This window comes from Peromyscus leucopus, chromosome 8b (assembly GCF_004664715.2).
Source record: "Peromyscus leucopus breed LL Stock chromosome 8b, UCI_PerLeu_2.1, whole genome shotgun sequence".
In the NCBI taxonomy this organism is placed as follows: domain Eukaryota; kingdom Metazoa; phylum Chordata; class Mammalia; order Rodentia; family Cricetidae; genus Peromyscus; species Peromyscus leucopus.
This window is the reverse complement of record NC_051086.1, coordinates 70,599,114-70,614,695: the sequence shown is the minus strand read 5'-3', so window position 1 is coordinate 70,614,695 and position 15,582 is coordinate 70,599,114. Positions and strand designations below refer to the sequence as shown.

The following is a 15,582-nucleotide window of genomic DNA, read 5'->3' as shown; positions in this document are numbered from 1 at the left end:
TTTGAGAACAAGTTCATTTATTATTAGCAAACAATGGGAAGGGGAAAAAAACAAGAAGAGTTTTCACAAAACAGTCTATGAATTATATTAGGGAAATACTGGACATCATAGACACACAACTAAAAATGTGCTATCGTCTATAATGTACATTTTCAAAACAGAAATTACAGGGTTGGAGATGTAGCTCGGTTGGCACAATGCTAGCCTAGCATGCTCAGGCGCTAGTTAGCACTCTGGAAGTAGCAAAGTAAAAGATTATCCTGGGCAACACCAATTCTGAAGCCAGCCTGGGATACATAAAACCTTGTCTCAAAAAAAGAGAGAGGGAGAAAGAAACAGCACCCAGTGTGGCAGTGTACACCTTTACTCCCAGTACTCAGGAGGCAGGAGCAGGCATCTCTAGGATTCATGCCAGTCTGGTCTACAGAGTGAACCCCAAGGCTAGCCAAAGCTACATAGTGAGAGCTTGTCTCAAAAAAGGAAACAAACACCTGAATAATTATAATATACAAGTATTTTCTCCATTCACACACTGATGGAAATGTACATAAATATTCTTTTACAAAATCCCAAAGCATCTAAACTTATCCCAACTATAAAAAAGAAAACAGATTAAAATAGTATTAAGGGATTTCATTACCTGAACCCACAACTATGGGCATCAGTATTTCAATCTTCTTCCCATTCCATCCTTTTTGGCTTTTAGTCATATGATATCTACCCTTCGAACAATTTCCTCTCCTATGAAAAGCATCACGATCCTGACACTCAAGGAAAATCTCAATCTTCCTCATCAGCCTCCCACCCCTTGATGGATTAATGACATCAAGCATGAACAAGACATCTTGCTGAATCTCTTTGGAATTGCCCTTTTCTCCATTAGAGTCCGTTTTAAAATTCCATGTCTTTATAAGTCTGGCATGTGAGATTTTAACTGCTCTGTCACAGCTTTCTCTTCCTCAGTCAGTGGAGTTAGCTAGAAAACAAATGACAAAATATTTAGTTCAAAGGCCTCCAGAGGTTGTTAAATGAGTTAAACATCCGTTGCTCTGTTGCACAGATGTGTTTGTAAGCTTATACTATATGTAATCATGAAACCTGAAAGATAAAGGAAAACAATAGCTGTTTGGCTATTTATACACCATGATTGGGCTTTCAAAGAACTTGCAATTAGACTATACAAACAGGATCAAGAAATCAAACAAACTGGGCTGGAGAGATGACTCTGCAGTTAAGAGCACTGACTGCTCCTCCAAAAGACCTGGGTTCAATTCCCAGCCCCCACACAGCAGCTCACAACTGTCTGTAGTTCCAGTTCCAGGGCTCTGACATCCTTACACAGACACACATGCAGGCAAAACACCAATGCACATAAAATACAAATAAATATATAATTTGTTAAAAAAAAGAAGTCAGACAAATTAAGAACTATCATTTAATAGAACTAAATTAATGTTTGGATACCATATTTGGAAGAGATTTGGACCAAAACAGTATGACATTTTCCCCAGAGAAATAAGTTTGTGCTACATTTTGAAGACCTCATCTCAAAAAACATTTTAAAAAACAAGAAGCTGGGTGGTAGCGGCAAACACCTTTAATCCCAGCGACTGGTAAGTCTCTAAGTTTCAGGACAGCCTAGTCTACAGAGTGAATACCAGGACAGCCAGGGCTGAAAAACCCTAATGGGGGGGGGGGGAGAAAAGCAAGTACTCTGATGGGTAATAAGATGAGGAGGAAACAAGTAACTATCCACTCAAAGCAGGCGGGAGCAAGAGCCGAAACAAAAAGGAATGAGATAACCAATAAAGGATTTTCACAGAACACCAACAGGTTGTCCGAGAAAAGGGTTATATGGGAAAATAACACAAGCTACAGCTCAAACCTCTGAAATAGTTACAAGTTGGCCTAATTATATAGGTCATCTCTAGAGACTGCCAAATCTGGAACATGACAGAACTACAGAATCAGCATCTCCAGGGTAGCACCATCCAATAAAACTTTCCATATGCTGGAAATAATCTGTATCTGCAGTTTGAACAGGAAATGGAGAACTGAATTTTCAATTTTATGTAACCACTTTTAAATTTATATAGCCACATGTGGTTATTGGATAGCCTCATTCTCCAACATCTCAGAAACCCACTACTCTTCTATGCAGCTGGTTTGACAGATCAACATTGGCCCAACATGTTCTTATGTATAAAATTATAAACATTTATTCTGCAACCCACACAGTGCAGAAATCTACTCCAAATAAGGGAATGGTATTAATATGGCAAAACATATTCTCAATAAATCCCTGTTATTCCTAAGCTTACTAGGGAAGAATTCTCAGGCCATAAATTTATTAAGTCCTCAAAGGCTTTTTCCTAGAATTGAGACCAACTTAATCAGTCTAAAGATTGATGTAACTGTTGTTTTGGGGTTTTTTGTTCCTTTCCTGGAACAAGTAGGCATGAATGGATAGGTAGTACCTTCTTCATCCTCTCCTTCAAGCATCATCTCCATCTTACTTAAGATCCTTGTAATTGTGAACTTACGACCTGATGTGTATAGACTCCTCACATGTTGTGGTATAAAAACATCAGCTACTGAGCTAGGCACTAAGACTTTTACTGGGGCCGTGTTTAATTTAGTAGCATTTGTATAAAATATAAAAGAAAAAAGCAGAACAAAACAAACAAAAACCCAGCAGGATACAGCTCTATGGTAGGGTGCTTCCCGCTTCCCTAGCATGAACAAGGCACAGTTTGATCCCCCAACACATACACTGAAAGGTCTAGAGCCAGGCATGGTGGTAGATGCCTTTAATCCTAGCATTTGGAAGGCAGAGGCAGGCAGATCTCTCTAAATTCAAGATCAATCTGGTCTATGATCTATATATTGAATTCCAGACCAGCGAAAGCTACATGCATTTGAAACAAGCAAACAAAACCAATAACAAAAATAGAAATCATCTACGTGTGTTTTTTGATTGTTTTTGTTTTTGTTTTTTGTTTTTTGTTTTTTGCTTTTTGAGACAGTATCTTGCTATGTAGCCCCAATTGGAATGGAATTATGAAAGTCCTTCAGTTTTTCAAGAGATGAGATTACAGGGGTGTACCATCAACATTTGATGTCTTACTAGTTATGATGCTTCCTTGCCCCTCACTCCCCTCCTTCCATTTTTTGAGACAGGATCTCATGTATATCAGACTGGCCCCAAACTCCTTCTGTAGACAAAGATGACCTCAAACTTCCAATCCTCCTGCTTCAGGTGCTGGGATAATACATGTAGCCCACCATGCCCGGTTTATACAGTTCCAGGGACTGAACCAGAGGCCTCATGCATGGTGGGCAAGCACTGTACATCGCCAGTCCTTTCTAGGGTTTTTTTTTTGTTGTTGTTTAGTCTTGTTTTGTTTTGGTTGAGGCAGGATCTTACTCTGTAGCCCAGGCTGGCCTTCAACAGTTTGTTGTTGAGTTTTTCTTTAAGAAAGAGTCTCACTGCCTTGCCTTAGAATTCACTATATAGATCAGATGGGCCTGTAACTCTTTTTGGTCGGGGGAGGACTTTTTTGTTGTTGCTGCTGCCTCCACCTCCCAAGTGCTGGGATTAGATGTTTGCCATTCGGCCTGACTTTGCATCAAACACTTACCAGTTCTTATATGAACCAGGAGAATCCCAGCATGGTGGGCACATGTCTATAATCCAGCACTCAGGAGGCTGAGGCAGGAGAATTGGTTTGAGTCCAAGATAGTACTACACAATGAGACTGTCCTATCTCCAAAAACAGAGAGTTGCTTCATTTTATAAGTTTAGTAAATTTAAGTTTTCTCTTCTGCCATGGTTATAAAACCCAAAACAGTATACCTTTTCACTAACCAAGTCAAATCAACATAATTTTTCTTTTTTCTCTTCTTTTACTAAAAAGAAAAGCGATTAAGTTTTAGGGAATCAAAAAAATTGATTTCTATCAATAGTTTAAAATGACTACTAAATTTTACATTCCACTGTAGAAAGTAGAGTAAGCCATGGGTAACTGAAGTCCTGAGTGAATCTGTGTTGTTGACATGAGCCAGCCATGTAGAATACCCTAGAGCCACAGACCCTTGGAGGAATGGCAAAGCCTTCCTCTGATCTGAGTGTGGATGTTGACAGTGTGTGCAGAAAGTGTCCACCATAGCTTCCTCTCCCCAGATCTATATGGCCTGACAACTGCTCCCCTGTAGAGCTGGCTCCTCCCCATTAGCTAAGCCTGCCTTCTTGATCTAGCTGTATACCATAAATTCTGTATGTGATAACCCCACTTCATTGTTCAGCCGTGTGCGATTACCCTGCCCCTGCTCAACTCTATATACTAAACACACTGTGCTTCTCCAGAGTCCAGGCTACCAGATCCCAGCATTTCTGTCTGTGTGTCTATCTTTTCTTCACCCCCTCACCACCTCAATCACAGCCAAGTATCTGGAAGCCGAGCATGGACATAGCACAGCACACTGGGGTTTTATCTTTAAAACAATATCCACAACTAAAACTTCACAAGTCCAGTCTATCAACTAAAAACATTACCTCCAGGTCTGTGTGCTTTTGTAGTTCCTGTATCATGGTCATTGTCTTGCTCAGAGTAGCACCAATGCGGCTCTTATTCTCTTTTTGCTCAACAGAAAGTGGCTTAAAGCGTGCACACAAAGCTTGATATCGAGACTTTATTGCTGATAATTCCTTTAAAATTGCAACTGCATTTTTCTACATCAGAAAAAATAAGGTTAACATATGTTAAATGATGTAGTGGGAAAATTAAGCTTATTTTTAAAAATTAATATGTACAACACATTCTACCACATATTTGTTTGGTCACTACTATCTTACTGTACATCCCTGGTTGGTCTAAAAATTGCTATGTAGACCATGCTGACCTGGAACTCAGAGAAATCCACCTGCTTCTGCCTCCCAGGTACTGGGATTAAAGGTATGAACTACCATACTCAGCTACAGAGGCTCTACTCCTGTTTGTGTATACACACACACACACACCATAATAAAGAAATATTTTTTAAAAATTTAAAGGAAATTCTGACAGTGATATATAGATGATTAGTGTGTACGTGTGTGTGTGTACAAGTTTTAGTTATGAATATTATTTTAAAAATAAAACCCCAATATGCTGTGGACAAGTGGAGGTCACAGAATGACTTTGAAGGGTAAATTCTCTCCTTCCACTGTGTGTTCAGGAATTTGAACTCAGATTGTTAGCCCTGCTTGGAAAGCCCATAATCTGGATGTCTGGAGGATTTAATAAATGTATGAAATAAGCCAATCACAAATGAACAAATACAAAATGTAGAATAGAAAAATTCACAAAGGCTAAAAGTAGAATGGTAGTTGTTGGGGGTTGGAGTTGGGTAGGGAGGATAATGGGGGGTTACTGTTTAATGGGTACAGTGTGTAAAGTTTGGAAGGATGACAATTTGCTGATAGCCAGGTAGTGGTGGTGCACACTTTTAATCCCAGCACTTGGGAAGCAGAGGCAGGTGATCTATGTGAGTTCAAGACCAGCCTGGTCTACAGATTGAGTTCTAGGACAGCCAGGGCTACCTTCTCTCAAAAAAAAAAAAAAAAAAAAAACACGAAAAGCCAAGACAATCCACTGAGATGGATGGTAGAGATAATTGTGTAACAAGTGTGCAACAGCACCTGAATGGTACACTTCAAAAACATTCACATGGCCAAACACAGTGGCAGATGTCTGTATTCCCAGTATATGGAAGGCTGAAGTAGAAAGATAAGAAGTTCTAGACCATCCTGGGTTATACAGCAAGTTTGAGGCCAGCCTGGGCTTTGTAAGTTTAAGGCTATCTTAGAATATATACTGAAACTGTTTCAAAACTACAGAAAGGATCAGTTTAATGACAACTATTTTTGAACATTTTGATGTTTCTTCAAAATATTGAGTATGAGCTGCTTCTATGGCCAGTAATTTCATGCCTGGATATACATCCACAGAAATGAAAACGTGGTATACCCAAACTTCTACATGAATGTTCACAGGCATTATTCACTATATCCTAAAGGTTGGAACAGCCTGATATGTAACTGATGAGTGGATAAACAAAACTGGTATAGTTATACATAGATACCTTTTAACAATAGAAAGGAAATAAGTACTGTTTGTACTTCAACATAGATGAACCTTGAAAACATGCTAAGTGAAAGGTAAGACAACCACATACTTATGCTTCAATTTTTGTAAAATGTTTACAGTAACACACCTATGGGAATAGAAAGTAAATTAATTGACGCCATGAACTGGTGGGAGTGGGAATAGGGCAATGGGGAAAGAGGTTTCCTTCTCAGGCAATAAAGATGTTGAAAAAGGATGGTAATGTAAATTGTAAAAATTAAGATTTAAGAGCAGGGGCTGGTCACCTGGCTCAGTGAGTCAAAGTGATCATCCTGCAGGCCTGATGACCTCAGTTCAATATAAGGAGCCCATGGTGAGATCTGACTCCAAAAGTTGTCACGTGGGCCAGGGAATGTGTGCGCGCGCACGCACGCACACACGCGCACACACACATATACACACTAGTAATATTTGGGGAGGGGGGTAGATTCCAGACAGAATTTCTCTGTATAACAAACCTTAGCTGTTCTATAACTAGATTTGTAGACCAGGCTGGCCTCGAACTCAGAGATCCATCTGCCTCTGTCTCTTGTGTGCTGGGATTAAAGGTATATACCACCACCACCCAGGATAGTAATATATATTTTTTAATTATTGTGGGAACAGCTACAGGACTACAGTCCACTGAATTGTATACCTTACTGCATTTGTCATTTGTTTGTTCAAAGTTCAGGCTGGCCTTGAACTTACAAAAACCAAAGTTTTGTTTGAGATTCTGCTGTTGTTTAATTTTTTGGTTTTTTGATAGTCTCACTATGCAGACCCAACTGCCCCAAACCCAGATAAAGAGGCTAGCTAAAAATGTATAGCAATGTTCCTGCCTGTTATGGGTGAGCACTATCGTGCCCAGCCTAAAATAACTTCTTTAATATATAGATTTTTTACAATTCAAATGTGCTATTTCCTGTTACTGTCAAGTATACTATCAACTGACGATGCATGGACATTGTTTCCTCTTTCCCATGGACATGTGTACATAGAAGGCATGAATTTATGGTATATAAACAGAGCTCTGATGCAGTGGGCATGCATCTGTAATTCCAGCTACTCAGGGGGCTGAGGCAAGGGGATCTCACTTAAGCCGTCTAAGCCACATGAGACTCTTTCTCAAGATTAAATAGATAAAGTTAGTGATTTCTAAGCAATGTAACCTTAAATACTGCTCTCGTGTGCTTTCTATTGCTGTAATAAAACATGGACCAAAACCATCTCTGGGAGAAAAGGGTTTATTTAGCTTCCTCATCCCAATCAGTCCATCCTAAAAGGAAGTCAGGGCAGGAACTCAAGCAGGAACCTGGAGGCAGGAATGGAAGCTGAGGCCATGGAGGATGCTGCTTCCTCACTTGATCCTCGTCACTTGTTCAGCTTGCTTTCTTATACATCCCAGGACCACTTGCCCAGGGAGGCCCTGCCTACAGTGAGCTGGCCCATACCCCAGCAATCATTAACAAAAGAAAATGCTCACAGACTTGCTTACAGGTCACTCTGACAAAGGTATTTTTTTCAACTGAAGTTCCTCCCAGATGACCATGGATTGTGTTAAGTAGAAAGAAAACGGGGGGAGGGGAGAGTGACCAGTAAAAATACATAACTTTATTCAAAAATCACTGTTCATATCTATAATAAAGTAAACTTAACAGCATATCATCTTCCCCAGAGACTATCATGACCACTAAGCCTTCTCTCCCTTTATATTATGGACCACTATTCTAGAAGTAGAAATATTCTGTCTTGTCACTTCAGAGGCTTCCTCCTGACTTGTACATCTGAGTTCATTAACTTTTTTTTTTTTTTTAATGTATACAGTATTCTGCCTACATGTGTCTTTGCAGGCCAGAAGAGGGCACCAGATCTCATTACAAGTGGTTGTGAGCCACCATGTGGTTGCTGGGAATTGAACTCAGGACCTCTGGAAGAGGAGTCAGTGCTCTTAACCATTGAGCCATCTCTCCAGCCCCTCATTAACTGTTTTTAAGTTAGCACATAAGCCAGGCAGTGGTGGCGCACACCTTTAATCCCAGCACTCGGGAAGCAGGAGCATGCGGATCTCTGTGAGTTCGAGGTCAGTCTGGTCTACAGAGCAAGATCCAGGACAGCCAGGGATACACAGAGAAACCCTGTCTCATAAACAAGAACAAACAAACAAAAAACATTTAATACATGTCATTCTGTAAACATATGTTCCTATTTCTCTTGGGAAAATATGAAGAAGTATAATCACTTCAGCATACAATGAGCAATCTTCCATCAAAACAAGATTTTGTGACTCCACAAACCTAGCACTCACAAGAAAAGCTTGGTGCTTAATAATTGTTAGAATGTATTACTACTAGAACATTACCAGAAAATGTCTGTACAAAGCGTTCTATTAAAAAGATCTACCTATCCAGGCAAAGTGGTGTACGCCTATAATGCCACCACTCAGGAGGCAGAAGCAGACATATTTTTGAAGTTTAGGTCAGGCTGGTCTACATAGTGAGTTTCAGGACAGCCAGGAACACTTAGTGAGTGAGACTCTGTCTTGAAAAAAACAAAACAAAAAAATTTTACTTATTTCCCAGTTACCTCTCCTGCTGAATCTGGGTGATTAGTCTTGATTTCATATTCCAGCCTATATTGAATGTAATCCAAATCAGAATCAGCTTTCTGGAACTAAAAATCAGCACACATATATTAGTTAATAAAAATATATTAGTAAGCATAATTATTCATTCTCACATTCTTGAATATTTTAATATGACACTCACTTTAACTTGTAGTATTTAAAGCAAATAATATCCATAATATTTATGCTCTATTAAAAACATAAAACTAGGGTTGGGGATTTAGCTCAGTGGTAGAGTGCTTGCCTAGCAAGCGCAAGGCTCTGGGTTCGATCCTCAGCTCAAAAAAAACAAAACAAAACAAAACAAAACTGAAAACTAGGGCTATGTTGATTTCATGACAACCCAGCAGGTAAAGATGCCTGCAGTCAAGCCCGATGATCTGCATTCAATCCCAGGATCCACATGGTGGAAGGAAGGACTAAGCTTTTGTTGGTCTGAGACAGGGTTTAATGTAAACCAGTTATACCTAGGGCTGGCTACTGCAGAAAATGAGCTTGAAATCTTTAGGGTTTCTCTGTATAGCCCTGGCTGTGCTCGAACTCACAGAGATCCGCCTGCCTCTGCCTCCTGAGCACTGAGACCTAAGATGTGTGCCACCACACCCAGCTGAGCTTGACATCTTAATCCTCCAGTTTATCCCTCCAGAATCCTATTTCAGGCAGTGCGAGCGTCTGGTCCCAGGGCCTTCTGTACATTTCACCAAGCTACATCCATCCCAAGCACCTGCCTGGTGGAAGCAAAGAACTCACTCATGCAAGTTTGACTTTAACATATGCACCATGCATGTGCACCCATACACATATACATAAGCTGTGTAATATTGGGCCATGTTAAGTCTTTTTGTTGAGATTTAATTTGGGGACAGGCAGCAGTGGCTCATGCCTTTGGGAGGCAAAGCCAGGCGGATCTCTGTGAGTTCTGCGCCAGCCTGGTCTACAGAGCGAGATCCAAGACAGGCACCAAAACTACACAGAGAAACCCTGTCTTGAAAAACAAAAAGAAAAAAAAAAAGATTTAATTTGGGGGCTGGTGAAATGATTCAGTGCTTAAAGGAGTTACAGAGGATCTAGGTTCATTCAGCTCTCAGCATCCACATGACTGCTCACAACCATCTGTAACTCCAGTTTCAGAAGATACTCTCTTCTGTCTTCCACTGGCTCCTGTATGCATGTGGTGGATGTCAACAACCCAAGCAAGCACACACACACATACACATAAAAATATTTTAAAATTTACCAAAAAACTTTTAAATGTATGTGTTTGTGTGTGTCTGTCTTTGCCACATGTGTGAAGGAGCCCAGAGAGGCCAGAAGAGGGTGTAGGGTCCCCTGAAGTTGGAATTACAGATGATTGCAAGCTGCACAGCCTTACTGCTGAGAAGCAAACTCCAGTCTTCTGGAGAACAGGGAGCACTCTTAACCACTAAGAACCACCAGCCCCCAAAACACAAATCTCCAAGGAAAAAATATTAGTATTAGTGACCTTGGATTGAGAAAAAAAATGTGCATGTGTCTGTGTGTAGTTTACATGGATACATGTATGTACATGTATGTATGCATGGATGCCAGAAGACTTCAAGAAAGACATTAAAGAAGATACATCCGTTGCAAATAAACACATGAAAAATGTTCAGTATCATTAAGGCAACTATGGAAAAGATTTTATCAGTTTCTTCCCTTTGTTGTTGTTGGTTGTATTTTTTTTTAGACAAGACTTCTGTGTGTAGCCCTGGCCCCTCTGGAACCAGCTCTGTAGACCAGGCTGGCTTCGAACTCAGAGATATAGCTGTCTCTGCCTCCCAAGTGCTAGGATTAAGGTGTGTGCCATCACTGCCCAGATGATTTTAGCAATTTCTTACAAAATCAAACATTCACAGTACCTAGTAATCCCATTTCTCAGTATTTACACAAAAGAAATAAGAAATTATGTCCACACAAAAACACTTAATGCTTGCAGCCATTTTATTCATAATAGGCAAAGCCTGGAAACAACCCCAGAAACAATTTGTCAGACTTTATACAATGGAATACTACTCAGCAATAAAAATGAGTCAGTTGTCAATGCATGCAACAAGATAAAATGACAAAAGTACTTACAGTAAGTGCAAAAAGGCAAACATACAAGACCAGTTAATGTATAAGCCCATTCATAAGAAAGTTTAAAAAACTACTGTTTGAGAAGAAACTGCAGACAGCACAGAGGAACTTTTCACTGTGATGAAAATGTTTTTTATCTTAGTAGTGGAGGTTGTTTCCTGATTGTGTACATTTGCCAAAACTCATCAGTGTACACTTAAAATTCTGAGTTTTACTTACATAAAATGTGCGTTAAGCATTACCAAAAAATGATGGTTTCTATTTTATAAATACAACAATCAAGCATGTCTAAGTTTTAAAGATTTTATTATTGTGTGTTTGTATCAATGTGTGACTTTGCATCTGTGTGCCTGCAGAGGCCAGAAGATGGCACTGAATCCCCTGGAGCTGGATTTACACGTGGCTGTGAGCTGTGAGCTACTAGATGTGAATGCTGGGAAGGGGACTCAGGGCCTCTGTAGTGTTCTTGACTGCTGAACCATCTCTCTAGTCCCCTTTCCTAAGTTTTAAATCTGAGCAATTCCTATATAATACCAAAATTAACACTAAGACACCGTGTTACCATAGTAGATAGACATGACACCATTTATCACTTACCAACTCATACAATCTAATGAGACCTAAGAGTTGCCAGAACCCATCCAAGTCTGTTACAAAAAGAAGCAAATTACAAAGTACTATTCATTTAGACAAGCCATGATTTTAAACATACAGTAATGAGTTTTCAGTGCAATACAGTAATAAATTTTTAATGTTTTTTTTTTCAAATGACGACTTTTAAAAATATACATGGTAACAAAATTATATAGTTTTCAGCACTGAAAGCTATAGAAAAGTTTTCATAAATAGTACAGATGTACGACGAGAACTAAAAGAGGTGTGCAGCCTGCTTTCGGATGCTTTGACAATACTATTGCACTGCTAGCTGTACAGTACAGTAGTGCAATAAAGTCAGAGCATTCGCGAGCAGGAGTGACGGAAAGGAAGGGAAGTTTCGGTGTGCACAGACTTTAGTGTGGAGTTGCCAGTTTGGGTCAGCAGACATCCAAAACCTAAAAACATTTTTACCAAAGTTCTTTTTTTGAGAGTAAAAGACTTAAAGCCCATGTGATAATTGGTTTTTTGACAACTAACATGTAAGTAAGTAGCAGCATTCAAACATAAACATGCAGATGTAAAGGAATTTTGTAATATGTCCTGAGCCTTTAGTAATTGACATGGGCATCAGAAATACTTGAGGACTAATACTAACAAAACCAGCTATGATTACTACTGAGGCAAATGTATGAAAAAAATATTTCTGTTCTCTGCCGAAAGGTAATGTTGGTTGACTCTTCTTCCAAAGCAGTTGGTTGCCTACCATAGAAAGCAAGTCCTCTGGGTAATTACTTCAAAGAAAACAAATGCAAAGGACTGGAGACATGATTCAGTGGTTAAGAGCACCTGTTGCAGAGGTCCTGGGTTCGATTCCTAGCACCCACTTGGCAGCTCAAAATCATCCATAACAGTTCCAAGGGATCCAATGCCCTCTTCTGACCTCCTTGGGCACCAGGCACACACACGTTGCGCACAGACATACATACATACATGTAGGCAAAGCACTCATACTCATTTAAAAAAAAAGAAGAAAACAAATGACTACATACCCAATTTATCTTTATGGAATCTAATACATGTACAAACACACACACACACAGCACTTAAACCTTCTGCCTTTTTAACTCAAGAGTTTATTGAGGGCTAATACAATAAAGGAGGAGAGTATCAGGGAACCGACATATTCTTAACAGGACATTAACCCAACGTAACCTAACACTAGGCAAGAGGATTTTTAATCTTTCAGTTTAACTCTTAAAATATCCTATGAAGTGAAGAAATGCATATCCATTCCCTTCAAACTTAGAAATATCAAGAAAACAATGAGAGGATAAAATAAGTTTCCCTAAAAGTCAAATGTAAACCAAGAAACAGAATCCAAGCATCCTATTACACTCCTTTTGTGAACAATCCCAGGGAGTATCACAAAAGGAGGGCAGGAGACAAATGCCACTCAATCAGTTAGTGAAGGGAGAATGTCAGAGAACAAAGGTTACCCTACAGTGAGCTTATTCCACCATTAGTAATGTTGATTGATGCAAAAATACATTCCCATTGTTTTCATTGACCTTCCTTTAAATGGTCCAGTTCAGCTACTTAGACAGATTAAACCTGCTAAAAAATGGACTCAAAAGAGCTGAAACATTGGATACTTATCCTCAGCTCCTGGGCCACAAAACTCAATTTTGGGAATATTTAACTATGCTAACCATGCATTGGGATTGAAAGACAAGTGTTTAAAAGGCAAATTTAATTTTCTGAATTAAATGTTAACACAAGAAAAATACAAAAAAAATCCATTCAGATTAGATGTTTTACAGAGTTAGAATAACTATTGCCTTTACAACGTCATGCACTCCTATTATACGTCCAAGGGCTCCTTAGAAAATCTTTTAAGTGATGTAAAGACTTTTACACCATTTACCTTTGACTTTAAAAAGACAATTACAACAGATACATTTTTTTCTTTTGAGAATATGGTACATCTGAAGATGAAATGTCTTTTGCTGTCTGGTTAATAAAAAGCTAAAGTTAATATTGAAAATCATGATTAAAAATTGATTTTGCTTTTTTTAAGGTCTTGATTATGAAAATAATAACTTGGAAAATTAAAGTGCTAAGTATATTTCAGGAAATCTCACAAAGGGAAAAGCTGCTTTCCTTTCATTCTCTGCAAAAAGAAATTTTAACGCTACCTCATAATTTAGACAATATCTAAAAAAAAGTTCAACAATCTCATAACTTCCTAAAAATCTACTTTTTTCCTGGCTGTTTGTGTTTTCCTTAAGATAATCTGCTCAATATTTTTTAAAAGTCTGAGTATTGATTGTACTGGAAAGGCTAGATAAAGCTTTGAAATTGATCAACCAACTAAAGAAAATAACCTGTTAAAAACAGAATTAGCCTCTAACAAGGCAAAACTACCTTCACCCACTCCAAAGGAAGGACTTCATAATGTTGGAGAGCAACAAGAGAATTAACCACAATATTTAACAATGCTTAACGTTGTGTGTGTTAATATTACTATATTGATATACACACATTTTATACACACACACACACACAAACCCTTTAAGTCAACTATTCATTTTTCAAGATTGTAAAGCTGCGGAAAATTCTCCTCCCCGTAAAGCCCCCCCCCCATTCCCATACTCCTCCACAAAGTTTAAAATACAATGTTAATAAAAGCAACTGAAAGCTCTCTAATAAAACGTATATGAAACACCTGAATTCCTTAACGCAAGAGAAAAGAAACTGAGGCCTCACACTTTCTAGGATGAGAATGGGGGTGGGGAGTGGAACTTCCTATCTTCCAGGATCACCCCAAAGTCCTTTCCAAGGCAGAAGTTACAGACTCAAGATACTCCTTGGAGAGAGTAGCTCAGACACACCGGATACCTAGGCCGAGGGAAGAAGGACAGATTACAGATTACGAGCGAAGAAGAAATGTTTTACTTTTCATATTAATCTGGTTATTTAAGGACCTGGGGGAACTCAGTGATCCCTTCACATTCTGTACTTTTGAGGATGCTATTCCAATCTGGAAGAAAAGTGATCATGCAAAAGAAGGCCGAAGACAGAAGACGGGAACTAAGAAAAAAGGCGCGGAGATCAAGCGTCCAGTGCAAAGATGGGAGGGCGAGAATAAAGAGAACGAGTAACGGGAGAAAACCCTCACGGAGAAAGCTAGAAGGCCCCCGGGCTGGGCGCCCAGTGCACGCCAGACACGCCAGCGGCCACCGAGGTCCGAGGTCCCAGGCTCCACTTGCACAGAGGAGAGAAAGCGGGCAGCTCGAAAGCAGCCGGCCTGGCCTGGCGCGATGCCGCACGCGCCGGCCGCAGGAAGGGGCTCCAGGCTCGGTGCCCGCGGCTCGGTGCCCGCGGCTCGGTGCCCGCGGCTCGCTCCTCTCCCACGCCACCTCCGGGCCGCACGGCGCCGGGGCTGCGGGACCGCGGGCAAGTTTCTCGTGCACGTCTAGCGTCCTCTTTCAGACCGTCCCAGCTCGCCTTGGAGGAGGTTAAGAGTGGAGCCCCGATCTCCGCGCCCCTGGACTTCTGCCCCACCTCATCCTCCATCGCCCCTTTCGGGGAAACGTGAACGACCTCTCTCCACCGCAGAGCTTTTACAGACCGTTCCAGGCACACGTCGGGAAGAAAGGTGGAAGGACAGGAGACGGTGTCTGTGCCGGGCGCGGCTCCCGGAGCCGGTGGAGGTGAAGGCGAAGACCAGGGCATTACAAAGGCCCACACCCTCAACATCTCCCGCCATTTCCCTCACGAGTTCCCCGGATGTAACCCCTTCCCCCGCGGCGGTTAAGAGACCACGGCGGCGGTGGCTCCCTCCGATGCAGGAGGAGGGAACTCGATTCAGATCCCAGGCTCCACCACCCGGCGTTTCCGGCGGCTCCAAATCGCGCCTCACCCTCTGGGCCTTTGGTGGAGAAAACCGACTACCGGATAGGTTTCCTTCACTCTCCACTCACCATCAGTTCCAGCTTATCGACCTCCGCCTCCATGTTGAATAGTTGACATTCCTCAGACCGCGGCGGCGCTTAAGCTGCCAGCCGTGCTAGCACTGAGGGTCTCTATTGGACAGCTGTCACTCAACGTCTCGCG

At 40.7% G+C, this 15,582-nt stretch overlaps 1 protein-coding gene across 1 annotated transcript; it reads right to left on the bottom strand.

Moving 5' to 3' along the window:
• Ska2 (spindle and kinetochore associated complex subunit 2) lies at positions 1-15,569 on the bottom strand. Its single transcript, XM_028878271.2, has 4 exons — positions 15,450-15,569; positions 8,733-8,819; positions 4,556-4,732; positions 1-976 (listed from the first exon to the last, which is right to left on the bottom strand). Exons 1-4 carry the CDS (start codon positions 15,480-15,482, stop codon positions 908-910), a joined length of 366 nt encoding a protein of 121 aa, XP_028734104.1. The 5' UTR covers positions 15,483-15,569; the 3' UTR covers positions 1-907.
• Between the last annotated feature and the right edge of the window lie 13 nt (positions 15,570-15,582).